Source organism: Ovis aries, chromosome 4 (genome assembly GCF_016772045.2).
Source record: "Ovis aries strain OAR_USU_Benz2616 breed Rambouillet chromosome 4, ARS-UI_Ramb_v3.0, whole genome shotgun sequence".
NCBI lineage: Eukaryota > Metazoa > Chordata > Mammalia > Artiodactyla > Bovidae > Ovis > Ovis aries.
The window spans coordinates 52,157,924-52,185,101 of NC_056057.1; the positions used below are offsets into that span (position 1 = coordinate 52,157,924).

The 27,178-nt window shown below is 38.2% G+C and overlaps 1 protein-coding gene and 1 long non-coding RNA gene across 6 annotated transcripts in view; one reads left to right on the top strand and one right to left on the bottom strand.

Moving 5' to 3' along the window:
* Nucleotides 1-3,325, top strand: part of CTTNBP2 (cortactin binding protein 2) — a 172,562-nt gene extending 169,237 nt beyond the window's left edge. For 2 of the 3 annotated variants that reach the window (XM_042248274.2, XM_060414347.1), the window contains exon 20: nt 2,268-3,325. In XM_042248274.2, the coding sequence (XP_042104208.1) occupies nt 2,268-2,483 (216 nt within the window). In that variant the 3' untranslated portion in view covers nt 2,484-3,325. 3 annotated transcript variants of the gene reach the window in all.
* LOC121819401 (uncharacterized) overlaps nt 1-21,979 on the bottom strand; it is a 32,661-nt gene extending 10,682 nt beyond the window's left edge. For 2 of the 3 annotated variants that reach the window (XR_009600407.1, XR_006059627.2), the window contains exons 1-5: nt 21,881-21,979; nt 21,065-21,119; nt 5,443-5,561; nt 1,944-2,069; nt 155-271 (exon numbers count right to left, since the gene is read on the bottom strand). This is a non-coding gene — a long non-coding RNA (uncharacterized LOC121819401). The remainder of the gene's footprint in view (nt 1-154; nt 272-1,943; nt 2,070-5,442; nt 5,562-21,064; nt 21,120-21,880) is intronic. The other variant, XR_006059629.2, reaches the window with a different exon arrangement.
* Nucleotides 21,980-27,178: the final 5,199 nt, after the last annotated feature.

The window sequence follows — 27,178 nt, forward strand, 5'->3', positions numbered from 1 at the left end:
AAGCAAATCAGAATGTCCAATAGAAGAGCCAAGATGCCCATAGAGTTCCTTACCCTCTTGAAATAACTTTTATGATTGGTTAATAAATGCCAAAAGATGAGGTGGCCCAGTATGGTACTACTGAGTGAATGGAAACAATAAAAATACTTCTTACCCAGTAGTGCTTTCGTGAGGCGGTCCATTTTGTAAGACGTGTTTAATAATGTGCGGTTTGCTCACCAAGCTATGTCCATTGTGGTTCACGTCCCCTCACATGGCAGCTGACACAGACCTGTGGGGAGAGGGAGTGCAAAGAGCAGGATTAAACAGTGAGCATGGTGAGACTATCCCATTATTAATCCCCCTCTGCCAGCCCTGGGCTCCCGTCCCCTGCTTTCTCACAGCTTCAGTAGCTTTCAGTCCTGACTAGTTTCCTGTGAAGCTGTGTGAGCTGTGTATATTGGGGGAAATATTAACAAGGCTGGGGTCTTATATAAAAATATACAACATGACAGTCTACAAAGAAGAGCATGACCTGTCTGGCTTACTCTGTATAGTATTTGTTCCGCTCCGCGATTCCCCCTCCCCCTCCCCCGCCACCCCCAATTAGGAATGGCTTAGAAGCACAGCAAAATAGTTGGGAGCAGATAAGAATGACTGAGGAGGTGACACCTGGGGTCCCTGCTGATAATTCTGGTTCTGGATGGAATACATTTTTGTTCAGGGGCTGTCCCTGAGCTATGGTTCAGAACACATTCCTTGGGCCTGCCTTCTATTTCTTTGCCCACTGAGCATTCTAAGGACTATTCCCTGATGATTGTTTTCTTCGAACCTGCCACCAGAGGGCGAAGTAGTACTCATTTGGCATTTGCCAGATTCCTGAACCCTTCATAGGCTCAGGCCTTTTCTATCCTGATAAAGACAGTGAGCATTTCTTGGTTAGATGCCCAGTTTCTTCTGTTATCAGGAAGTAATTCACTTTAGGAGGAAAAGCTGTCTGTGTTAGCTGAAATCACTTTCTCCTATGTGGTCAGAGAGGGGCCTGTTAAGCAGCATGTCAGCCAGCCTTCTTAAACAGAAAAGCCCATGTTTACATAAATACATATTTAAATCATCCATAGAATATAAAATAATAAATGTTTTCTTCTTATGGAGATGAAAATTCAGTCCCCTAAAGCATAAATTCCCTTTTTGGTTGCATCATGAAAACTATCTGAGGATTTGTTTTTTAATCCCTTGTACCTGGACCACATGCCCTAGAGGTTCTGATGTAACTGGTCTAAGGTACAACCTGGACGTTGGAGTTTTTAAAAGCTTGGTGACTTTCATGTGCAATCAGGGCTTGGACCTGTTCTGTAGCACATACCTTTGATCCATCATTCATATTTTCTACCCGGTTTCTTTCCAAATTATGTCCTTGAACTTCACGTAACTTATGTTTACATATAATTTACTATTTCAGACCATCCACTACACCTCCCCATGTTCACCCTTCCTCCTTTCCCACTTCACCACTCACTTGAGTTCTGCTGATTGGTGAGCACGAAGGGGGACCTCCCCAGGTGAGCTCATGATCAGGGAAACGTGAGTAAAAGGTCTTACTGCAGCGTCATGAGCCGCACTTACCTATCCACCTCTGTTTCCTGATGGGCAGAAAGAGGCCTGGACCAGGTGATCAGAAGGGTTCAGAAGTACTAGAAGAATGCTAGCATGCAGTTTCCAAGAATTAAAGATCTTGAGCTCCCTAATTGCAGACTCATCACCAGGAGACAATTCACTACGGCAGAAGCTCCCTTAGCACAAGGATGGTGCCCTTTTACATTCTCTGCTGTCACCCAAGCACCAAGAACAGTGCTTGTCTGATAAACATTCAGAATATGTGAGTAATAGTCCCGTTAGATCTAAAGGCAGAAAAACTCAGTGACACATTCAAGGTAAAGGTGTTGCACTGTAGAACTGCTTACAAATGGTTGGAACAGTCCAGTTTGATTTCCTCAGGCCTAAGACTTCATACAACTTCTGTTGACGAGGAGACTCCAGACTCAGGCACTAGTGTCACTGACTCCTGTATCTGGCATACCACAAAGGACCTAGTGGAGATCAGACAGTGAGTCTGTAGGACATTAAGTATTCAACTTCTCTCCTCCCCTTTTTTTCCCCCCATGAGAACCTATGTTAAGGGAGAAACTCATACATACTTGTACAGGAACAGAGAGGAGGAAGTTAGTACTGATCACAGAACTTGGGAACAATATCAAATTAAGCTGTTCTGTTTTCCTTTCTTACAGGAGGTCAGTCCTCTCAGCAGCCATCAAATGACCGAACGCAGCAACAGTAAATCAAAGACTGAGTCGGGTGTTTCAAGAGTTAAATCTTTTCTTCCTGTTCCTAGAAGTAAAGTCACCCAGTGTTCCCAGAACACCAAAAGAAGCAGCAGCAGCAGTAATACAAGGCAAATAGAAATAAACAACAACTCAAGAGATTTGGAACCTACGCAAAAATGAACAAGTAGAAAAATCTAACAAATAGGCCTGCCTACAGTATTCTCATTCTTCTGTATATTTCACACAGAAACCAAGGACAACAAGATGTAAATACCTTTAAATGAATCAAATGTTTTCACTGCAATATAAAGGATGAGTGCGGGACCACTATTCAATTTTTTGTAAAGAATGTATTTATAACCAACCTTTTTTTTTTTCAATTCTGTCAAATTGAACTGCAATACCAAGAAGTTATACCCACTTTTCAAGTAGTTTTATAATAGAGAAGTCATAAGAGTTTTACTCAAGATGTTCAGGGGTATTAAAACAACCGTCTGTGTACTGTATATCTATACATATGTACATATGTACATTTAAGAAAGCTATGCATCATTGCATACTACATTAAAAATGTGTACAGCATTGGCTTAGATAACATGTATCATTTTAAAGAGATCATAATTTTATGTTCACTTGATGACAAATGACTAGAATGGGGCAATAACATATCATTTCTAAACAGTTACTTTTCTTAAAAGCCATATTAAGTATTTTGCCTGTTAAACTATAGTTTTCAGTTTCAAAACTTTTAATGGTTGCATCATGTATATTTATGCTTATGAGTTTGCATTATGACTCCTGTAAATATGAACTTATATAATGCAATAAAAGTGTTATCTTTCTTACAAAAGTTTTGTACCTACGTAGATATAAAAAAGAATAACTGTAAATGCTTCAATAAATAAGTTAACTCCCTCTTCTAGTGGCACAATTGATATTTTCTAGACTTTCTTCTCAAATTACTAATTAAATAACTAAAAGTTATATGCCTTGACACCAAATAAAATATTGAATTAGTGAAATAACTTTGCTGTAGTTTTTATCTATTGCTGTTAGTAGTTAATCCATGCAAAAGATACTTGTGTTCAATTTAGAGCCATTTCAACTGGTCCTCCATGTTTGCATTTCAGTAGCTATTCAGAGAAAGATTTTGTTACATAGTATCAGTTGGTTTAAACTAAAATAAACATTTCAGTGGAGCTCTTGGAATGAGGTGCTCATTGAAAACAAATTTTTCATATTTACCAAAAAAAAGTATAATTATATACCAACAATCATTTGCTTATCTTAGAGTCTTTAAAGTCCTTTCTTGGCCAGAATGGTTATTTAAAATATACACATGTGCATGAAAACTATATTACATTTTGCAAGTATCTTTAAAAAAATATATAGTGAAGTGGAGGAAGAATCAAGGAAGAGATCCATTCCAGGACCTGTCAGCCCAGGCTTCATCTCTGCCATCCTTGGGTGTACAGCATGGACCTTGTAACAGGAAGCAGAACTAGAGCAAGGGACTGAGGGTAAGTAGGAGAAAGGCTGGAAGAAATAGGCTTGAACACAATAACGCCTTTGAGCTGGACTTAAATTCTTGGTGCCCTGGGGGTATTTGATACTCTCAAGTGTTTCACAGAAAGACATTAATCTTGGGGACAAAACTCAATGCTCTCCATATCCTAGACCAGCATACCCAGGTTGAGGTGGCTCTGCTGCATGCTGTCCTGCTAATATACCCTTCATATTGAATTTTATTTTTTAGTGATAAGGCATTGTTTTATATGAGCAATTTTGCTGAAGATATAGATCTCATTATTATAGTCAAGGACCAGAAAAGAGAAAAAAATAAATTTGGAATACATTATTAAGATGACATCTAGTAGCCTATCCATATAGTTTTGATTGCTTAGTGATTCAACACGTATACTTACATAATTGGATAGTAGACTGCAAGATGTCTAAAGAGGGCATTTAGACTAGGAGTTTCCAAAATACATATGAAAACCTAGTAATGGGTCATTTTATCAATTTAGGGAATCACAACTACAATTTTTTGAAAATAGGATAGAATAGAAAATATCAGAGCACATCATGGTATCAAAGTCAATAAAAGAATTTTGTGTGAAGCTTTTGTTTAATTATGTGGATACATGGATGTAAGCACTGGACTGTGATGGCAAATATAACTTCCTACGGGTCATGGGCACAAGTCTTTGAAGCTCAATACCATTAGTGGTGAGGGTCAGGGTGCTTCAGGAGTAAAAAGGTCTCTGGTGTTATACAGCCTTGCGACTGAATTAAGCACTAACATTTATTAGCTGTGTGACCTAAGACAAGTCACTTAATCTCTTTGACCCAGATTCCACAATACTTATGTAGGATCATGACAACCCTACAAGTTGTCCTTGAGCATTAAAATGAGGTAACAATACAATGTTTCTAGTTACCTTCCTCATACATAAAAAGTAATAAATTATGTCCCAGAAGTCTTTGTGGCATTCCAACATCCCATCAAGTTGTAATAAACTCAAAAACACTAACAGCTGTATTATGAGCATCAGATTCTACTAGAGTTGTATAAAACACCTAAATTAAAAGAAATATCTAATTGTAAATTGATAACTATAACCCATTAGCAAATTTTATTTTCCTTTTATGTTAACTTGATGATGAGCTTCTCCTAAATAGACCTAACACATTTTGCAGTTGAAAAAAAAAAATAAACAGAAAACAAGTAAACATGTCATAAAATCTGATTATTCATGAAAAAAAGTCAATTTTGATAGACAAGGCTGAACTTTTATAATTTTTTCTTCCTGTGCAGTTAATACTTAATGCAAATTAAGTTCAGTTGACTAGACATAGCCAACACCTGATTTAGGCATTTATTCCTAACAACCATGAGCTATTACATAAAACTTTCTCTATGAAGTTATGTGATACTTTCTGAATTTTATCTGATCCCTTTTGTAATATTTTTCTCAAGAGAACATTCCATAGATGTGAAAGGAATAAATGAGTGAATAGATAATCCTGTTAGTTTGGTTTTTACTACAAATAAATAGTTGTTATAGACCAAGATGGCATTGTTAATTTGAGAAAGAGGACTATGGAAATACACAGAAAAAGGATATCAGATGCATACCTTATTTATTCTGTCCTTAATATAACATATTAGAAGATAACTGAATTATCAAGTCAAGAGCTGCAGTTCTAGACAGAAGGCTAAGACACCATGTAACATCTTTGGTGTCAATGACTTCACTGGAAAAAAAAAAAAATGAGGATTATTCTTGTCCCAGAAAGAAAAGCACAATAGGAAAATCAGAAATCCTGACAGTTGTTCCTACTCATTCTGATATTTTAATAAGGAAGAGTATCAGCTAAATATATCCCCCTGAAAATAATTAGTTGGGTTATATTTTAAGGAAATCAAGAATATCAGAGAAATTAAGAAATCAATTATTTTACAGTTGCCCTAAAAATAACAAAATACCTAGGAATAAATTTAACCAAGGAGGTAAAAGACCTGTACACTGAAAAGTAAGACACTAGTGAGAGAAACTGAAGAGGGTACAAATAAGAGATTCTGTGTGCTCACAGATTGAAAATTCAATACTGTTAAAATGTCCCTACTAACCAAAGCAGGCTAGGGATAAAGAACCCACCCCCTAATGCAGGAAGACTTAAAAGATGTGGGTTCGATCCTTGGGTCAGAGAGATCCCCTGGAGGAGGAATGACAACCCACTCCAGTATTCTTGCCTGGAGAATCCCCAAGGACAGAGGAGCCTGGCGGGCTATAGTTCTTAGGGTCACAGAGATGAACACTACTAAAGCAACTTAGCATGCATGTACCCAAAGCAACCTACAGAGTTGATGAAGTTGCTATTAAAATGCCAATTTTTTTCCCACAGAAATAGAACACATAAGTCTAAAATTTGTATGGCACCCCAAAAGACTGTGAATAGCCAAAGCAATCTTGAGAAAGAAGAAAGCTGAAGGTGTCATGCTTCCTGATTTCAAACTATATTAGCTATAACAAATTGAAATAGTATGGTACTAGCATAGTAACAGAAATGACAAATGGCACCCCACTCCAGTACTCTTGTCTGGAAAATCCCATGGACAGAGGGCCTGGTGGGCTGCAGTCCATAGGGTCTCTAAGAGTCAGACACGACTGAGCAACTTCACTTTCACTTTTCCCTTTCATGCATTGGAGAAGGAAATGGCAACGCACTCCAGTGTTCTTGCCTGAAGAACCCCAGGGATGGGGAGCCTGGTAGGCTGCCATCTACGGGGTCACACAGAGTCGGACACGACTGAAGCGACTTAGCAGCAGCAGCATAGTAACAGACACAGATCAATGATATAGAATAGATTGCCTAGAAATAAGCCCATGCATATATGGACAATTAATTTCTGATAAAGATGCCAACAATATACAGTGAGGAAAGGACAGTCTCTTCAATAAATGGTGTTGGGAATACTGGACAGCTACATGCAAAAGAATGAAACTAAACCCACTATCTTGCACCATATACAAAAATTAAAACAGATTAAAGAGTTGAGTGTAAGGCCTACAAAAATAAAACTCAGAAGAAAACAGAGGGGAAGGCTCTGTGAAATTGGTCTTGGTGATGATTTTTTGATCTGACACTAAAAGTAAATGCAACAAAAGCAAAAATCAATGAGGGGGACTACATAGAAACCAAAAGCTTCTGCACATGGGAAAAGAAACCAACACGAGGAAGATTCAACCTAGAAAATAGAATAGTTACAAACCACATATATATGATAAGGGATTATATCTAAAACATATTTTAAAAACTCATAAAACAGCACCAAAAAAAAAAAAAAAGTCAAGAAATGGGCAGAGGATCCAAATAAACATTTTTCCAAAGAAGACATCCAGATGACCAACAGGTCTATGAGAAGGTGTTCAACATCACTAATCATAAGGAAAATGCAAATCAAAACCACAGTGAGATGTCACCTTATACCTGTTAGAATTTTTTTTTTTAAAGTCGCTCAGTCATGTCCAACTCTTTGTGACCCCTTGGACTGTATAGTCCATGGAATTTTCCAGGCCAGAATAGTGGAGTGGGTAGTTGTTCCCTTCTCCAGGGGATCTTCCCAACCCAGGAATCAAACCCAGGTGTCTTTATTGCAGGCGGATTCTTTACCAGCTGAGCCACCAGGGAAGTCCACCTGTTAGAATAGATAATATTAAAAAGACAAGAGACAAGTGTTGGCAAGGATCTGGAGGAAAAAAAACCCTCATGGGCTGTTGGAAGGAATGTAGTAAATAGGTATCTACTATGGAAAACAGTATGGAGGTTTCTCAAAAACTAAAAACATCCTTGCAGACTCCAGGGGAGATCACAAGCCACCTCTGCTCCCATCATGATCTCTGAGGGTGTGCGTGAGCCACCACCACTACTGGGCACCAGAACCAGGCATCAGCCACTGCATCAGCTTACCAACTTGCACAGACCAATCACTAGAAATGAACTATGTATGTAACAAAAGGACAGGACCAGATGACTTCACAGGCAAATTCTACCAGATATACAAAGAACTTACACCAATCCTTCTCAAATTGTTCCAAAAGATTGAAGAGGAAGGAACACTACCAAAGACATTCTGTGAAGCCACTGTCACCCTGATACCAAACTCATGTAGTGACACTCCCAAAAAAGAAAATTACAGGCCAGTATCTTAGATGAATATAGCGAAAATTCTCAAGAAAATATTAGCAAACTCAAATTCAACAACACATAAAAAAGATCATACAACATGACCAAGTGGGATTTATCCTAAGTTCACAAGGATGGCTATACATATGCAAATGAATCAATGTGATACACCGCATCAACAAAAGAAAAGACAAAAACCAAGTGTCAACCAAACACTTGACAAAATTCAACATCCATTCATGATGAACACTCTTACTGAATGGGTATAGAAGGAACATATGTCAACGTAATAAAAGCTATCAATGACAAACCACAGTCAATATAATACTCAGTGGTGAAAAGTTGAAAGCCTTCCTGCTAAAATACAGAACACGCGAAGGACATCACTCTCACCTCTTCTATTCAACATACTGAGTTGGCTATAAAGTTAGTTTGGGTTTTTGCATAACCTCTTCCAATAGTATTGAAAGTCCTAGCCACAGCAATCAGACAACAAAACAAAAATAAAAGATATCCAAGTTAGAAGGGAAGAAATAAAATTGTCATTATATGCAGATGATGAGATACTATATATGGAAAAAGCCCTAAAGACTCCACACAAAAACTATTAGAACTGACCAACAATTTCAGCAAGGTAGAAGGATATAAGATTAACACATAAAAACTAGTATCATTTCTTTACACTAACAATGAAATATCATTACAGGAATGTAAAAGAACAATACTTTTTAAAATCACACCCACCAAAATAAAATATTTAGGAATGAACCTAACCAAGAAGGTGAGAGGTGAAAGAATTATAAGAACTATAAAACATTAATAAAATAAACTGAAGATAATTCAAAGAAATGGAAAGATAACCCCATGCTTGTGGATTGGAAGAATTAATATTGTTGAAATAGTTATACTACCCAAAGCAATCCACATATTTAATGAGATCCCAAATCACTGCAGTGATTTGGCCTGCAGAATCCCATGGACTATGTAGTCCATGCAGCCACAAATAGTCGGACATAACTGAGTGACTTTCTTTCTGTCAAATTACCCATAACAGTTTTCAGCCAACTAGAACAAATTTTCCTAAAATTTATATGAAACCATAAAAGACCCCCAAAATTGCCAAAGAAATCCTGAAGAAAAAGAACAAAGCAGGAGGCATAAGCCTCCCAGACTTCAGACAATACTACAAAGCACAATAATCAAAATAGCATGGTATTGGCACAAAAACAGTTGTATGGACCAACTGAACAGAATAGAAAGCACAGAAATAAATCCACTCCCCTATGGACAATTAATCTTTGACAATAGAGGTAAGACTATACAATGGGAAAAACAAAGTCTTTTCAGCAAGTGGTTTTGGGAAAGTTGAATAACTGCATGTAAATCAATAAAATTAGAACACACCTTCACACCATACACACAAATAAATTCAAAATTACTTAAAGACTTAAACCTAAGGTATGCCACCATAAAATTCCTAGAAGGGACCATAGGCAAAACATTCTCTGACATACATCATATCAATATTTTCTCAAGTCAGTCTCTGAAGGCAATAGAAATAAAAGCAAAAATAAACTTTCAAACTTTTGCACAGCAAAGGGAACCATAAACAAAATGAAAAATCAACCTATAGAATGGGATAAAATATTGTGACAAACTGTGAAAATATTGTGCAAATGATGTGACTGATAAGGGATTAATTTCCGAAATATACAAACGGCTCTTATAGCTCAACAAAGAAACAACCCAATCATAAAATGGCCAGAAGACCTAAATACATATTTGTCCAAAAAAGACATACAAATGGCCAATATGCCCATGAAAAGATGCTCAACACTGCTAATTATTAGAGAAGTGAAAATCAAAACTACAATGAGGTACCACCTCACACTGGTTGGTATGGCCATCATGAAAATGTCTTGGTCCACTGGAGAAGGGAATGGCAAGCCACTTCAGGGTTCTTGCTGTGAGAATCCCATGAACAGTATGAAAAGGCAAACAAAATATGACACCAAGAGATGAGCCCCCCACGTCAATAGGTGTCCGAAATGCTACTGGGGAAAGGCAGAGAAATAGCTCCAGAAAGAAAGAACAGGATAGGCCAAAGTGAAAATGAAGTTCAGTCGTGGATGAGTCTGGTGGTGAAAGCAAAGTCTGATGCTGTAAAGAATAATACTGAATAGGAACCTTGATTCATGTTAGGTCCATGAATCAAGGTAAATGGGATGTGGTCAAGCAGGAGATGGCAAGAGTGAACATCAGCATTTTAGGAATCAGTGAACTAAAATGGACAGGAATGGGTGAATTTAATTCGGATGATTATTGTATCTACTACTGTGGGCAAGAATCCCTTAAAGAAATGGAGTAGCCCTCAGTCAACAGAAGAGTTCAAAATGCAGTACTTGGGTGAAATCTCAAAAATGACAGAATGATCTGTTTGTTTCCAAGGGAAACCATGGAACATTCCAAGTCTAAGCCCCAATGACAAATGCCAATGAAAGTGAAGTTGAATGGTTCTATGAAGACTTACAAGACCTTCTAAAACTAACACCAAAAAGTATGTCCTCTTCATTGTAGGGGGTTGTAATGCAAAAGTAGGAAGTCAAGAGATACCCACAACAACAGGCAAATTTGGCCTGGGAGTACAAAATGAAGCATGGCAAAGGCTAATAGAGTTTGGCCAGGAGAATGCACTGGTCTTAGCAAACACCCTTTTCCAATAACACAAAAGATGACTCTACACATGGACATCAACAGATGGTCAACACCAAAATCAGATTAATTATATTCTTTGCAGCTGAAGATAGAGAAGCTCTATACAGTCAGCAAAACAAGAACTGGAGCTGACTGTGGCTCAGATCATGAACTCCTTATTGCAAAATTCAGCCTTAAATTAAAGAAAGTAGGGGAGACAACTAGACCATTAAGGTATGACCTAAATCAAAACTCTTATTATTTTACAGTGGAGGTGGCAAATAGATTCAAGAGATTAGATCTGGTAGACAGAATGCCTGAAGAACCATGGATGGAAGTTCATAACAGTGAACAGGAGGTGATGACCAAAACCATCCCCAAGAAAAACAAATGCAAGGAGGTAAAGTGGTTGTCTGAGGAGGCCTTACAAATAGCTGAGAAAAGAAGAGAAGCAAAAGGCAAAAGATAGAGGGAAAGATACACCAACAGAATGCAGAGTTCAAGAAAATAGCAAGGAGAGATAAGAAAGACTTCCTAAGTGAACAGTGAAAAGAAATATAGGAAAACAACAGAATGGGAAAGACTAGAGATCTGTTCAAGAAAATTGGAGATACAAAGGGGATACATCTTTCATGCAAAGATGGGAACAATAAAGGACAGAAAGGGTAAGGACCTAACAGAAACAGAAGATATTAAGAAGAGGTGCCAAGAATACACAGAAAAACTATACAAAAGGTCTTAATGACCTGGATAACCACAAAGGTGTGGTCACTCACCTAGAACCAAACATCCTAGAGTGTGAAGTCAAGTGGGCCTTAGGAAACATTACTATGAACAAAGCTAGTGGAAGTGATACAATTCCAGCTGAGCTATTTCAAATCCTAAAAGATGATGCTGTGAAAGTGCTACATTAAATATGTCAGCAAATTTGGAAAATTCAGCAGTGACCGCAGGACTGCAAGAGGTCAGTTTTTCATTCCAGTCCCAAAGAAGGGCAATGCCAAAAACGTTCTAACTACCATACACCTGTGCTCATTTCACATACTAGCAAGGTAATGCTCAAAATCCTTCAAGGTAGGCTTCAGCAGTACATGAACTGAGAACTTCCATATGCACAAGCTGGATTTAGAAAAGGCAGAGCAACCAGAAATCAAATTGCCAACAACTGCTGGATCATAGAAAAAGCAAAGCAATTACACACACAAAAATCTACTTCTGCTTCATTTACTACATGAAAGCCTTTGAGTGTGTGGACCACAATACTCAAACTGTAGATAATTCTTAAAGAGATGGGACTTCCAGACCACCTTACCTGCCTCCTGAGACATCTGTGTGCAGGTGAAGACACAACAGTTAGGATTGGACATGGAACAATGAACGGGTTCAAAATTGGGAAAGGAGTAAGACAAGGTTGTATATTGTCACTCTGTTTATTTAACTTACATGCAGAGTACATCATGCAAAATGCCAGGCTGGATGACTCACAAGATTGAATCAAATTGCCTAGAGACATACCGACAGCCTCGGGTATGCAGCTGATACCACTCTAACGGCAGAAAGTGAAGAGGAACTAAGGAGGCTCTTGATAAGGGTAAAACAGGAGAGTGAAACAGCTGATTTAAAATTAAACATTCATAAAACTAAGGCCAAAGAATTGATGCTTTTGAGTTGCAGTGCTGAAGATGACTCTTGAGAATCCCTTGGACAACAAGGAGATCAAATCAGTCAATCCTAAAGAAAATCAATCCCAAATATTCATTGGAAGGACCAATGCTGAAGCTGAAGCTCTAATATTCTGGCCACCTGATGCAAAGACCCAACTCACTGAAAAAGACCCTGAGGCTGGTAAAGATTGAAGGCAATAGGAGAAGGGGGGTGACAGAGGACAAGATGGTTGGAGGCTTCACCAATTCAATGGACATGAGTTAGAGAAAACTCTGGGAGATAGTGAAGTTCAGGGAAGCCTGGCGTGCTTGCAGTCCATGGGGTCGCAAAGAGTCAGACATGACTTAGTGACGGAACAACAACCAAAAGGTCTACAAATAAAAAAATGCTGGATAGCGTATGGAGATATGGGAACCTTCCTACTCTGAATATGGGAATATAAGTTGGTGCAGCCACTACAGAATATAGTATGGAAGATCCTCGGACAACTAAAAATAGAATTACTAGGTGATCCAGCAGTCCCATTCCTGTTCATATATCCAGACAAAACTATAATTTAAAAAGATGCATGCACCTCCATGTTCACTACATTCACAACAGCCAAGATATAGAAACAACCTAAATGTCCATCAATAGATGAATGGATAAAGAAGATGTGGTCCATATATACAACAAAATACTACTCAGCCATAACAAAGAATGAAATAACGCCATTTGCAGCAACATGGATGGACCTAGACGTATCATACTAATTGAAGTCAAAACCGGTCACATAGAGAAAGACAAATACCATATATCACTTATATGTGAAATTTAAAATATGACACAAATGAACCTATCTATGATTTAGAAACAGACTCACAGACACAGAGAACAGACACAGTGTCAGACTTTATTTTGGGGGGCTCCCAAATCACTGCAGATGGTGACTGCAGCCATGAAATTAAAAGACGCTTACTCCTTGGAAGAAAAGTCATGACCAACCTAGATAGCATATTGAAAAGCAGAGACACTACTTTGCCAACAAAGGTCCGTCTAGTTAAGGCTATGGTTTTTCCAATGGTCATGTATGGATGTGACAGTTGGACCGTGAAGAAAGCTGAGCGCTGAAGAATTGATGCTTTTGAACTGTGGTGTTGGAGAAGACTCTTGAGAGTCCCTTGCACTGCAAGGAGCTCCAACCAATCCATTCTAAAGGAGATCAGCCCTGGGAGTTCTTTGGAGGGAATGATGCTGAGGCTGAAATTCCAGTACTTTGGCCACCTCATGCAAAGAGCTGACTCATTGGAAAAGACTGATTCTGGGAGGGATTGGGAGCAGGAGGAAAAGGTGATGACAGAGGATGAGATGGCTGGATGGCATCACCAACCTGATGGACATGAGTTTGAGTGAACTCCGGGAGTTGGTGATGGACAGGGAGGCCTGGCATGCTGCAATTCATGGGGTCGCAAAGAGTTGGACATGACTGAGCGACTGAACTGAGTTGAGGAAGGGGAAAATTGGGGGATGGATAGAGTGGGAGTTTTGGGTTAGCAGATGTAAATATTACATACAGAATGGATAAACAAAAAGGCCCTAATGTACAGAGAAATATACTCAATATTCTATGATAAACCATAAAGTGAAAGAATAATAAAAAAGATAATATGTATGTATATGTGTATAACTGGATCACTTAGCTTACAGCAGAAATTAACATAACATTCTAAATCAACTATGTGTGTGTGTGTGTTAGTCACTCAGTCGTGTCCAACTCTTTGTGACCCCAGACTGTAGCCCACCAGGCTCCTCTGTCCATGGAATTCTCCAGGCAAGAACACTGGAGTGGGTTGCCATTTCCTTCTCTCCATAAATCAACTATACTTTTAATTAATTAAAAACAGAACTACTATATGATCCCACAGTTCCAATTCTGGGTATTTATCTGGAGGAAATGAAAATACTAACTCAAAAAAATATCTGTACGTCCGTGTTCACTGCCGCATTATTCACAATAGCCAAGCTATGGAAGTAACCTGTGTCCATCCATGGATGAATGAATCAAAGAAATGTGGTAGACATAACAATGGAATATCATTCAGCCATAAAAAGAAGAAGTGAATCTTGCCAAGGCACCATAGATGGCCCTTGAGGGCATTATGGTGAAGGAAATAAGTTGGAGAAGACAAATATTGTATACTCTAACTTACATGTGGAATCTAAAAATTCAAACTCAGAGAAACAGGCAAAACATTGGCAGTTGCCAGAGACAAGAGCTGGGACCTTGGGGAAATAAGTAAAGGGGGTGAAAAAGTACAAACTTCCAGTTATAATATAAATAAGCCCTGAGCAGGTAATGTACAGCATGGTACCGTAGGTAACAATAATGTATTATATATTTGAAAGCTGCTAAGAGAATAGATCTTAAAAGTTCTTATCTCTCTTTCACATATACACAACATAATTATGTGAGGTGATAAATATGTTAACTAAAGTTATTGTGGTAATTGTTTCAGATTGTGTACATATATCATTGTGTTGACATTAAATTTACACAGTATTTTTCATAAATTGTATTTCAAGAAAGCTGGAAAAAATCAACTCAGCATACTTACTAAATATAGAAAAAAAATCAAAAGATCATCTAAATAGATTTAGAAAACTATCTCATAAAATTAAACACCCACTCATGACAGACACTTTCAGGAGACAAGGAACAGAAGGTAACTACCTCAACCTGTGAAAAGACATTTAGGAAAAAACCAATAGCCAATATCACACCTAATGGTGAAAAACATCATATATTCCCCTAAAATCAAGAGAAGGTAAAGATACTCTTACCACTTTTACTGAAAATAGGTACATATAAAACAAAGCCCTACATATTGAGATGGAAGAAGTTAAACTGTCAGTATTTGCAGATGACATGATCATATACATGGAAAATCCTAAGGAATCTGAAAAAGAGCCTCTGAAACTGATAAGTGAATTTAGTAAGCTCCAACATATAAGGTCAGCGTACAAAAAAGTCAATTGTATTTTTATATTTTATGAATAAGCAAATGGAAAACAATATCATTTACTATAGCATCAAATATATAAAATATACATTTATATATTAATATTAATATATAATATTTATTATATATTAATAACTATTATATATTATAAAAAGAGGAATAAATGTAACAAGTATAAATCATATATGCTGAATAATATAAAATATTGCTAAATAAATGTAGAGACTCAGCATTTCAGTGGCTAGGAACACAACACTGAGTCAATTTGTCTCAAATCTATAGATAGAATGCAATCAAACAAAAATCCCAGGAAAAATAGAGAGAGAGAGAGAGAAGGTGACAAGTTGTTTGAAATATATATCTGCCCTTTTAATCTGGAAAGTTCTGGTGTATACACTTGGCCCTCTGACCTGGAAACAACACACAAATAATTGCCACTGGTTTGGGGAATTTTCTTCTCTAAATTCCTTTGATTTCTGGGCCTCTGTGCCAAGATGCCATTTACAATCAATGTTCTATTTTCTGCCAGACAAATCCTTCAAGGAGTGTTTAAGTCAAAATATATTTTAGCTAAAATATTTTTTAAAAGCAAAAGCAGCTTGAGTTGGCCTCGTCAAATCAGCTTGTTGTTTAGCTCTTTCAGACAATTTATTCACTTTCCCCTGGAACGTTCAAGACTGGCCACATAATGAAATAGGAACTAGCGTAAGGTGTAGCATAAGTTGTATGGTATCATTTGAGAGGTGAGGCAAGCTTTGCCTGCTCCCCTCTTTCTCATTTCTAAACTGTCTTAAGATATGATATATATTGTGGCATTCTGTGCTTTAGTAAAGAGAGTACATGAACTAAAATAAAAAATTTCCTGTTCTACCCCCTTGAGTGACCTGTATCATCAGCCTTGTGACACCTAACTTTTCTTAGCCTAGGCTTTTGATTTGGAATGAAAGTAACTTCTAGCTCCAGAAATCTTTGCTTCTATAATTTTTTAAAATATAAATTTATTTATTTTAATTGGAGGCTAATTACTTTACAATATTGTATTGGTTTTGCCATACATCAACATGAATCCACCACAGGTATACACGTGTTCCCCATCCTGAACCCCCCTGCTTCTATAATTTATCAAGTACCTCAAGTAACCTCAGATTAGCCATTTTTCTTTTATTCTTCTCAACTGAACAGTGAGGGCTGGCACCAGAATCCCCACATCTAGTTAGAAGGAAGCTGTCAGATAGGATAAAGGACAAGGGTCCCTCAACATCAAGTGATGCCCCAGGTGCCTGGTGCTGGGAGGGGAACAGTGAAAGACACCATGCTGGTACAGGAAGTGAGGAAGGAGCAAAAAGTCCAAGAAGAAAATACACACAAGCTAGAAAAGTAGATAGCGAAAAAGAAACACAGGCTGAAGATTGAAGTTTTGGTGAAGAGATACTTCATCCAGCTAATCCCAGCTGAGTCCAGGAACTCTGAATGAAAATGAAATGTTGTGACAAATATTTAATATCAACCAAAGAGAAGATACTCTATTTCCTATAGACAAAGATCATTCATACCTTACTCATTTCTTTTTACCTCCAATACCTAGTACTACTGTATAGTAGAAAAATAATAGGCATATAACTATTTCACAAGACCTGATAAAAATATGATGATATGATGGTGGACTAGACTAACCAGGAAGCCAAGTTCAGTTTAAAATCCTCTTAAGAAAGTATATAATGGCTTCTTATCCTCACCACCACCACCACCATAGACAACAATGTCTTTCATTCGGGGTTTTAGAGGTCCTGGAGTTCATGGTATGGATTAGACTGATAGTAGTAGGGCAAAGACCAAAGAAAAAGAACTGGCAAGTGGAAAGTGTGAACCATCAGCCTATAAACACCCCGTTCATCCATGTTCCTAAGCATCCAAATGAGGGCCCTTGCAATGGCTCTTCCCTCAAAACACTGGCTTCTCTTTCCAACCATGTTTCCTAGTGGGCCCCCAGTTTTTTGGACTCTGGAGTTCTGCCAGCCTTTCTTTGGTCTCTTCTTCCCAAATTCTTCCATCATTTCCTGCCCACCCAAGTTCTTTTTCCTTGCAGAACAGAAGTCTTTAGTATTTTGCAAAATTTTCATGGCCAATTAGTTTAAACTTCAAAAGCTAAAAAGTATCCATCTAAAATGGCAAAGGAAAAAAGAAAAGACTATTTACCTACTAAATTAGATGTTTATTGATCTAAATATATTTATGACAGGTACTGTGTTAAATCTCATATACTATCCCACCTAACAGATTGAGAAACAGTATCATATTTTATTGTATCATATAGTTTATAATATCAAGAATTTTGGCTCTGTATATAGAGTTGGGTTTGAGTAACAACTCCTTCATTTACTAAGAATGATGTTGGGAAAATCACTTACATTTCTGACTTCAAGTTCCTTATCTGAATAATGGAGACAATACTTAACTCATAGCATTTTATAAAGATCAAATGAACTGATGAAAGTAAATACAACTGAGAATCTATTATATGGTCAAAACATTAGAAAGTGTGATCTTAAAATTCTAGACAAATTCAGCTGAGCAAACAAAAGTCTGTGGGTAAACAGATGAAATTTTATCTGCCTAGATAAAATTTTTAATAATTAAACCTTACAGTTCAACGGAGAGAACAAAGGATTGATCAGAACTTGAGAGAGATTTCATAGAGGATCTTGATTAATCCTTGGAACAATTAAATCAAAGGTCTAGGGAAAGACAATAACAAATTAAAAGACTATCCTGAATGACACTGAAAGTTTCTTTCAATCATGACCTACCTGACTCTGTGACTTAGGCTGTGATTGAAGTTTTTTGATGTTTCTAAAGCTGGATATTGTGGACAGAAAAAAGTTACTTGAGTGATTTAATAGTTTTTAATTTTATTTTCTATTTTTACATCTAGTATGTTTTAATAATCATTTTTATAAAGACTGTTAACTACTTTGGAGCCTGTTATAAATCAGTCATGTACAACTCTTAGGTTTTTTGGTAAGTACCGATAGCCACCTACAATTAAAGGTGGGTAAGGGATAATCAGCGCTTCCCTGGTGGCTCAGACAGTATAGAATCCTCTTGCAATGGAGGAGACTTGGGTTCGATCCCTGGGTTGGGAAGATCCTCTGAAGAAGAAAATGGCAACCCACTCCAGTACTCTTGCCTGGAAAATTCTATGGACTGAGGAGCCTGGTAGGCTATAGTCCATGGGGTTGCAAAGAGTCAAACACAACTGAGCGACTTGGCTTTCTTTCACTTTCACTTTCAAGGGATAATTACTTTCCTCAACCTCACTATCAGGTGATTATGAAAGAGTCTTAGATCAAATTTCGCCTCATATTTAACATGTTTTTAAAAAAACCTTCATTAGAAAGTAAACACGCGTTCACATAACTCCTTTTTAGAAGTTTGGTGACATCTCAGCTTTCTATCACTTGCAAGATCTAACATGGGAGGGTACAAGGACATGGAACTCACCTCCTCCCACAAATATATCAACAATATATTTACAAATGGAACAGTTCTCACAGAACACCTACTGAAACCAGCAGAAGACCTCAAACATTTGAAAGGAAAAGAAAGATCTCCACACAATCAGGTAGGGATGAAAGGAAAAATGAAACAAGCAGAAGGATAGGACCTGCATCCCTGGGAGACAATTGAAAAAAAGGAAAGGTTCCTGTACCCTGAGAAGCCCTCTCATTGGCAGGGAGAATGGTCAATATAGACAGGAAGTTTCAGCGGAGAGAGCAACAACTGGTTTGTGGTGGGCAGAACAGAGAGAGATGTACAAATGGTCCCTGCCACCACCCTGCAAGCCCCAGCTTGAGATGGGTGTGTCCATTGGTACAGGCCAGGGCTGGGTGCTGGAACTCAGGATTTAGAGGACAGACCCAGGGAGAGAACCGCTATTGGCTGTGCAGAAACAGCCAAAAGGGGCTGGAGTGTGTAGGCCACAACTAGGGGTGTTCACGGAAGAAACCCAGAACCACCACAGAAGCAAAGCCCCATTGTTAAGTGGTGTGTGAAGGGAGGGGAGGGGCTGTCATTACAGCCTCTTTTCCCAAGCACCAGTCCCTGCCACAATGTGGACTCCCCGAGAATCTGCCTCAGCCACCACCGTGGGGGGCACTCCTGCCTCTGTGGGCTCTCACACCCCAGCTGCCACCTCAGCCAGCTCTGGGAACAGATGCCAGTGGGTTGCCCACTCACAGAGGTGGGGCTGAAACCACAGGTGAGCCCCAGGAGCCACATGACTTAAAAAGCAGGGCTAAAATCTCTCCCAGATGGTTGCAAATTTATACTTCCAACACCAGCTTTGTAGATTCAACATCTGTAAGACATCCAAGTGGACAATGGGGGCTGCCACAGGGCATGTGCATGGGGGCTGGGCTGGGCCAGAGTCTGAACTGCCTCATGAGCTCCCACAGTGGGTCCAGGTGCAAGACTACTACAGTCCCAGGACATGACTTCAGTGGATCCATGCTAGTAGACTTGTGTAAACAGCAACTGAGGGACACCAAGGCCAACCACTGGCATTCTAAGGTTGAGATGGGGCCAACAGTGGTGTGCTTTGTGTATCAGCGCAATGAGTGGCAGGCGACACAGCAGAGCGCACTCACTGGTGAACAGCTCCAGAAGAGAAATGCTCTGGCTCCTCTCCCAGTGGGAGCGCTCTACTCTCATCTGCCTGGCACTGCGGCTTAGAGACAGACCTGGGGGCTTCCACTCCAACAGCCAGGGAGCAGATCCAGGCCCTGACAGGGCACTGGCACCCACAGAGCAAAAAGAAGGACCCACTCAATCACCAGGGCAGGCTCTGATCACAACACCAGTCACACCTCCCACCAAGGGGATAATGTCCAGCATACACCGAGAAAAGAACTGGCAGGCAAGTACAGTAAAAGCAGTCCTCACACCAAAAAACATTAAACCCACACAGGCTAGGGCTACACAGGACACTCCCACATAAACATAGCCCTCTAGGACCACAGTAGGAAATTGTTCCTCCTAAACTCATACAGCAAGAGAAATATAAGTAAAACAAAGAAGCAGAGAAACTATGCCTAGTTAAAAGGTCAAGAGAATTCCCCTGAAAGAACAAATAAAACAGACTTCTTCAATTTGAAATTCAATGAACTCAAAAAGGAGATAATGAAAATACTATAGGGACTAAGAAAGTCTATCAACAGAAATGCAGATTACTATAAAAAGAAACTAGGGAAAAAAAAAAAACAGGAAAAATTTCAGCTGAGATGAAAGCTGAGCTAAAGGCATTGAATAGCAGAATGAAAAATGCGAAAGAATGAATAAGGCTCCTGAAAGAGAGAATAATGGAAGTCACTCAATCAGAATAGCAGACAGAAAGCCAAATGAAAAAAATGAAAGCAATATAAAAGACCTGAGGGATGATAAAAAGCACATCAACCTATGCATAACAGTGATTCCAGAAGAAAGAGAAAAGGAGACTGAAAACATATTTGATGGAATTATGGCTGACAACTTCCTAAACCTTAAGAAGGAAATATATATCCAGGTACAGGAAGCACAGAGGGTCCCAAACAGACCTACACCAACACTTATTATAATAAAAATATCAAAAGTTAAAAATAAGAGGATTCTAACCTAGAGGGTTGGGATGGGGTGGGAGGTGGAAGAAGGTTCAAGAGAGACGGGACATATGCATACCTGTGGCTGATTCATGTTGATGTGTGCCAGAGACCAACATAGTATTGTACAGCCACTGTACTCCAATAAAAATAAAAACAAGAAAAATAAGTTTTAAAAAGAGAGGATTCTAAAGGCAGCAAGAGAAAAAGAGTTTAATTACAAGGGAAACCTATAATGCCATAAGCTGATTTATCTACAGAAATGATTGCAGACCAGAAGGGAGTAGTAAGATACATTCAATGTCCTGAAAGGGGAAAATCTGCACACTAGGATATTCTAATTATTCAGAGTAGAGAAAGAAAGAATTTCTCAGAAATGCAGAAACTAAAAGAATAAAGTAATACCAAACCTATCCTAAAGGAAATACTGAAAGGTCTTCCCTAAACAGAAAAGAAGTAAGAATCTATATAGAAAAGAGAAAAATACAATTGGAAAGTAAATCACTTAAATAAGCCAGTAGACAGAAGTGAAAGCAATGATAACCACAATGGGCAACAAAAGGATGAACATGAAGATATAAAAGAGGATATCAAAATAAGAAAATTAAGGGGAGAGGAGAATAAGAAAATATAGATTTTTTTTTCTAGAATGTGTTTGAGTCTATATGACTACTAGCCTAAGGCAAGTAGATAGAGGAAGGTGTAAACATAACCTGAAAAAGAGGGTATCCACAAATCAAAACCATACAACATATTCACATAAATCAAAAAGAACATAAACACAATACAAAAGAAAATCAAACTACAAAAGGAAAAAGAAAAGGACAAAAGAAGAAATATAAACTCAACAGAGAAGGTTTAAAATGACAATAAATACATCTCTATCAATAATTACCTTAAATGTCAATGAACCGAATGCTCCAACAAAAAAAGCAAGAGCCTCCAACACACTGCCTACAAGAGACCCACTTTAGGGCAAAGGACACATGTTGATGGAAAGTGAAAGGGTGGGAAAAGATATTTCATGCAAACAAATAAGAAAGTGGGGGCTGTAATACTCATATCAAACAAAATAAACTTTAAAACAAAGGCTATAAAGAAAGATAAGGGCACTACATAATGAAAAAAGGATCAATGCAAGGAGAGGATACTACAGTTGTCAACATAATTACACCCCATACAGGAACACCCAAATATATAAAACAAATACTAAATGACATAAAGGGAGAGATTAACTGAAATAAATTAATAGTTCAGTTCAGTTCAGTCGCTCAGTCGTGTCCGACTCTTTGCGACCCCATGAAGTAAGAGACTTTAAAACCCCACTTACATCAATGGACAGATCTTTGAGACAGAAAATCAACAAAGCAATAGAGATCCTAAATTATATAATAGAACAGTTATACTTAATTGATATTTTCAAGACATTACATCCAAGAGAAGTAGAATATACATTCTTTTCAAGTGCACATACCAGGGCACAAAACAAGGCCTCAAAAATTATAAGAATATGGAAATTATTTCAAATATCTCTTCCAACCACAATAGCATAAAACTAGAAATCAACCACAGAAAAAGAAATGAGAAAAAAATTATATGGAGACTAAACAACATGTTACTAAAACATCAATGAGTCAATGACAAAATCAAAGAAGAAATTTTAACATACCTTGAGGTAAATGACAATGAAAACACAATCATAAAAGACCTATGGGGTGCAGCAAAAACAGCTCTTAGAGGGAAGTTCCTAGTGATACAGTCCCTTCTTTAAAAAAAAAAATGAAAAATCTCAAATAAACAACCTAACCCACCACCTAAAAGAATTAGAAAAGGAAGAACAAAGAAAATCTTAAGTCAGCAGAAGGAAGGAGATAATAAAGATCAGAGAGGAAACTAATAAAATAGAGATTAAAAACAATAGGAAAAAATAAAGCCAAGAGCTGGTTCTTCGAAAGGGTAAACAAAACTGACAAACCTCTGGCCAAGCTCACCAAGAAGTAAAAAGTCCCAATTAAACAAAATATTAAATGAAAGAGGAGAAATCACAAGATACAATAGAAATACAAAAATCATAATAGAATACTATGAACAGTTATTTGCCAACAGATTTTCAACCTAGAAGAAATGAACCATTTTCTAGAAACATACAGCCCACCAAAACTGAATCAAGAATAACTAACTAACTTGAACAATCACTAGAAGAAATAGAATCTGTAATTTAAAAAAAAAGAAAACTGCCTACAAACCAAAGTCCAGGGTCTGATAGCTTCACAGGTGAATTCTATCATTCATACAATGAAGAACTTATATCCTTCTCAAATTCTTTCAAAAGGCTGAAGAGGAAGGAATACTCTCAAAGACATCCTATAAAGCCACCATCACCCCAATACCAAAACCAGACAAGGATATTATTAAAAAAAATAAAAAAGTGAAGTTGCTCAGTCATGTCTGACTCTTTGCGACCCCATGGACTGTAGCCTAGCAGGCTCCTCCCTCCATGGGATTTTTCAGGCAAGAATACTGGAGTGGGTTGCCATTTCCTTCCATTGAACCCAGGTCCCCTGCATTGTTGGCATACACTTTACCATCTAAGCCACCAGGGAAGTCAAAAAAATAAAGTTAGAGACCAACATCTTTGATGAATACAGATTTAAAAATTCTCAACAAAATATTAGCATACTCAAATCCAACAACACATAAAAAAGATGTGAGACTCATCCCAAGTTCACAAGGATGGTTCAACATATGCAGATTAGTCAATGTGATACACCACATCAACAAAAGAAAAGGCAAAACCTTTTACACAATCATCTCAACAGATACAGAAAACATTCAATAAAATTCAACATCCATTCACAATAAAACTGTTATCAAAGTAGGTATAGAGGGAACATATCTCAACATAATAAAAGCTATCAATGACAAAAATAAAGTAAAAGTCACTCAGTCATGTCCAGCTGTTTGTGACCCCATGGACTATACAGTCCATGAAATTCTCCAGGCCAGAATACTGGAGTGGGTAGCCATTCCCTTCTCCAGGGGATTCCCAACCCAGGGATTGAACCCAGGTCTCCCACACTGCAGGTGGACTCTTTACCAGCTGAGCCACCAGGGAAACCAAATCTATGACAATCACACACCCATAAAATACTCAAAATGAAAAGCTGAAAATCTTCCCCCAAAAATCTGGAACAAGGGAAGGATGCCTGTTCTCACTACTTCTCATCAACATAGTATTGAAAGTCTTAGACATAGCAATCAGATGAGAAAAAGAAATAAAAGATATTCAAACAGGTATGGAAAAGGTGAAATTGTCATTATATGTAGACAATATGATATTATATATATAAAACCCTAAAGACTTCACACAAAATCTACTAGAACTGACAGATGAATTCGGTAAGATAGCAGGATCCAAGATTAACACATAGAAATTGGTTGCATCTCTTCATTAACAATGAAATACAAAAGGGGAATGTAAACAAGCAATCCTTTAAAACATCACACCCTGTCTTATACAAAATTGTTAAGCAATTATCTGCCAATTAAAATCTTTTTAAAAAAAATTTTTAACACCTTCCAAATTAAATACTTAGAAATAAACTTGAAGAAATAAACACCTTCATCAAGGAGGTGAAAGATATATATGCTAAGAACTTAAAACATTAATAAAGGAAATTGAAGATGATTCATAGAAATGGAAAGATAACCCATACTCTTGTATTGGAAGAATTAATATTGTTGAAATAATCATACTACCCAAAGCAATCTACAGATTTAATGTGATCCCTATCAAATTAGCTATGATGCTTTTCACTAGAACAAATAATCCTAAAATTCATATAGAACGGTAAAAGACTCATAACTGCCAATGCAATCCTGAGGAGAAAGAAGAAAGCAGAAGGCATAACCTGCCTAGACTGCAGGCAACACCACAAAGCAGCAGTAATCAAAACCATGGTGGCGTTGGCACAGAAGCAGGCATGCGCACCCATGGGAAAGGACAGAGGGCCCAGAAGGAAGCCCACACGCCTACAGGCAATTAATCTTTAATAAAGGAGGGGAGAATTCACAAAGGAGAAGAGACAGGTTTTAAAGCAAGTGCTGCTAGGAGAGCCAAGAGACACCTGGAGTAATAGGCAACTTTGGCCTTGGAGTACAAAATGAAGCAGGGCAAAGGCTAACAGGGTTTTGTCAAGAGAACATACTGGTCATAGCAAACTCCATTTTCTAAGAACACAAGAGACGACTCTACACATGGACATCACCAAATGGTCCATACAGAAATCAGACTGATTATATTCTTTGCAGTCGAAGATGGAGAAGTTCTATACAGTCAGCAAAAACAAGACCTGGAGCTGACTGTGGCTTAGATCATGAGCTCCTTACAGCAAAATTCAGACTTCAAGGGGAGAAAGTAAGGGAAACTACTGGGCCATTCAGGTATGCAGATCTCTTATGATTATACAGGGGAGGTGATAAACAGATTCAAGGGGTTAGATCTGGTAGATGGAGTGCCTAAAGAACTATGGACCAAAGTTCATAACACTGTACAGGAGGTGGTGACGAAAACCACCCCAAAGAAAAAGAAATGCAAGAAGGCAAGGTGATTGTCTGGGAAGAGAGAGAGAGGGAAAGACACAATATACCCAACTGAATGCAGAGTTCCAGAGAATAGCAAGGAGAGATAAGAAGGACTTCTTAAAGGAACAGTGAAAAGAGGCAGAGGAAAACAACAGAATGGGAAAGACTAGCGATATCTTCAAGAAAATTGGAGATACCAAGGGAAAATTTCATGCAAAGATGGCACAATAAAGGACATAAACAGTATGGACCTAACAGAAGCAGAAGATATTAAGACGAGGTGGCAAGAATACATAGGAGAACTATACAAAAAAAAAAAAAAAAGGTTTTAATGACCCAGATAACCACAGTACTGTGGTCACTCACATACAGCCTAACATCCCGAAGTTTGAAAACAAGTGGGTCTTAGGAAGAATTATGACCAACAAGGCTAACAGAGGTGATGGAATTCCAGCTGAGCTATTTCAAATCATAAAAGATGATGCTGTTGAAGTGCTGTACTCAATATGTCAGCAAATTTGGAAAACTCAGCAGTGGTCACAAGATTGGAAAAGGTCAGTTAATATTCCAATCCCAAAGAAGGGAAGTGCCAAAGAATGTTCAAGCTATACAACTGGGATCATTTCACATACTAGTAAGATTATGCTCAAAATCTTTCAAGCTAGCTTCAGTAGTACATGCACCAGGAACTTCCAAAGGCACAAACTGGGTTTAGAAAAGGCAGAGGAACCAGAGATTGAATTGGCAACATTTGTTGAACCATAGAGAAACCAAAGAAATTCCAGAAAAACATCTACTTCTGCTTCATTGATGACACTGAAACTTTTCACTGTGTGGATCACAACAAATTGTGAAAAATTCTTAAAGAGATGGGAATACCAAACCGCCTTACATGTCTCCTGATAAACCTGTATATGGGTCAAGAAGCAACAGTTAGAGCCTTACATGTAACAATGGACCAGTTTAAAATTGGGAAGGGAATATGACAAAGCTGTATATTGTTACCCTGCTTATTTAACTTTTATGCAGAATACATCATGAGAAATGCCAGGCTTGATGAATCACCTGTGGAATCAAGATAGCTGGGAGAAATATCAACAACCTGAAATATATGCAGATGATACCACTCTAATGGCAGAAAGTGAAGAGCCTCTTGATGAGGGTGAAAGAGGACACTAAAAGCTGGCTTAAAACTCAACACGGAAAAGACTAAGATCATGGCATCCAATCCCATCCCTTCAAGGCAAACAGATGGGGGAAAAGTGGAAGCAGTGACAGATTTTTATTTTCTTGGGCTCCAAGATCACTGTGGATGATGACTGCAGCCATGAAATTAAAAGACACTTGCTCCTTGGAAGGAAAGCTATGACAAACTGTAACAGAGCAGGCTGAACACAGCCCTTAGCAGGCAGCCATTGCTGTGCCTGATTACTCCTCACCCTGTTACAGGCAATAGATCTTGCTCAGCCATTGGTTGCTGCCTCAGTGGGCCTGCCTACAAGCAACCAACTGTCAATGAGAAACCATTAACTGTCCAGCTCAGTTATTGGTCAGTGATGTAGTGGGCCCTCCCCACAAGTAACTGTCAATGAGGGGCATTTAGAGAAGC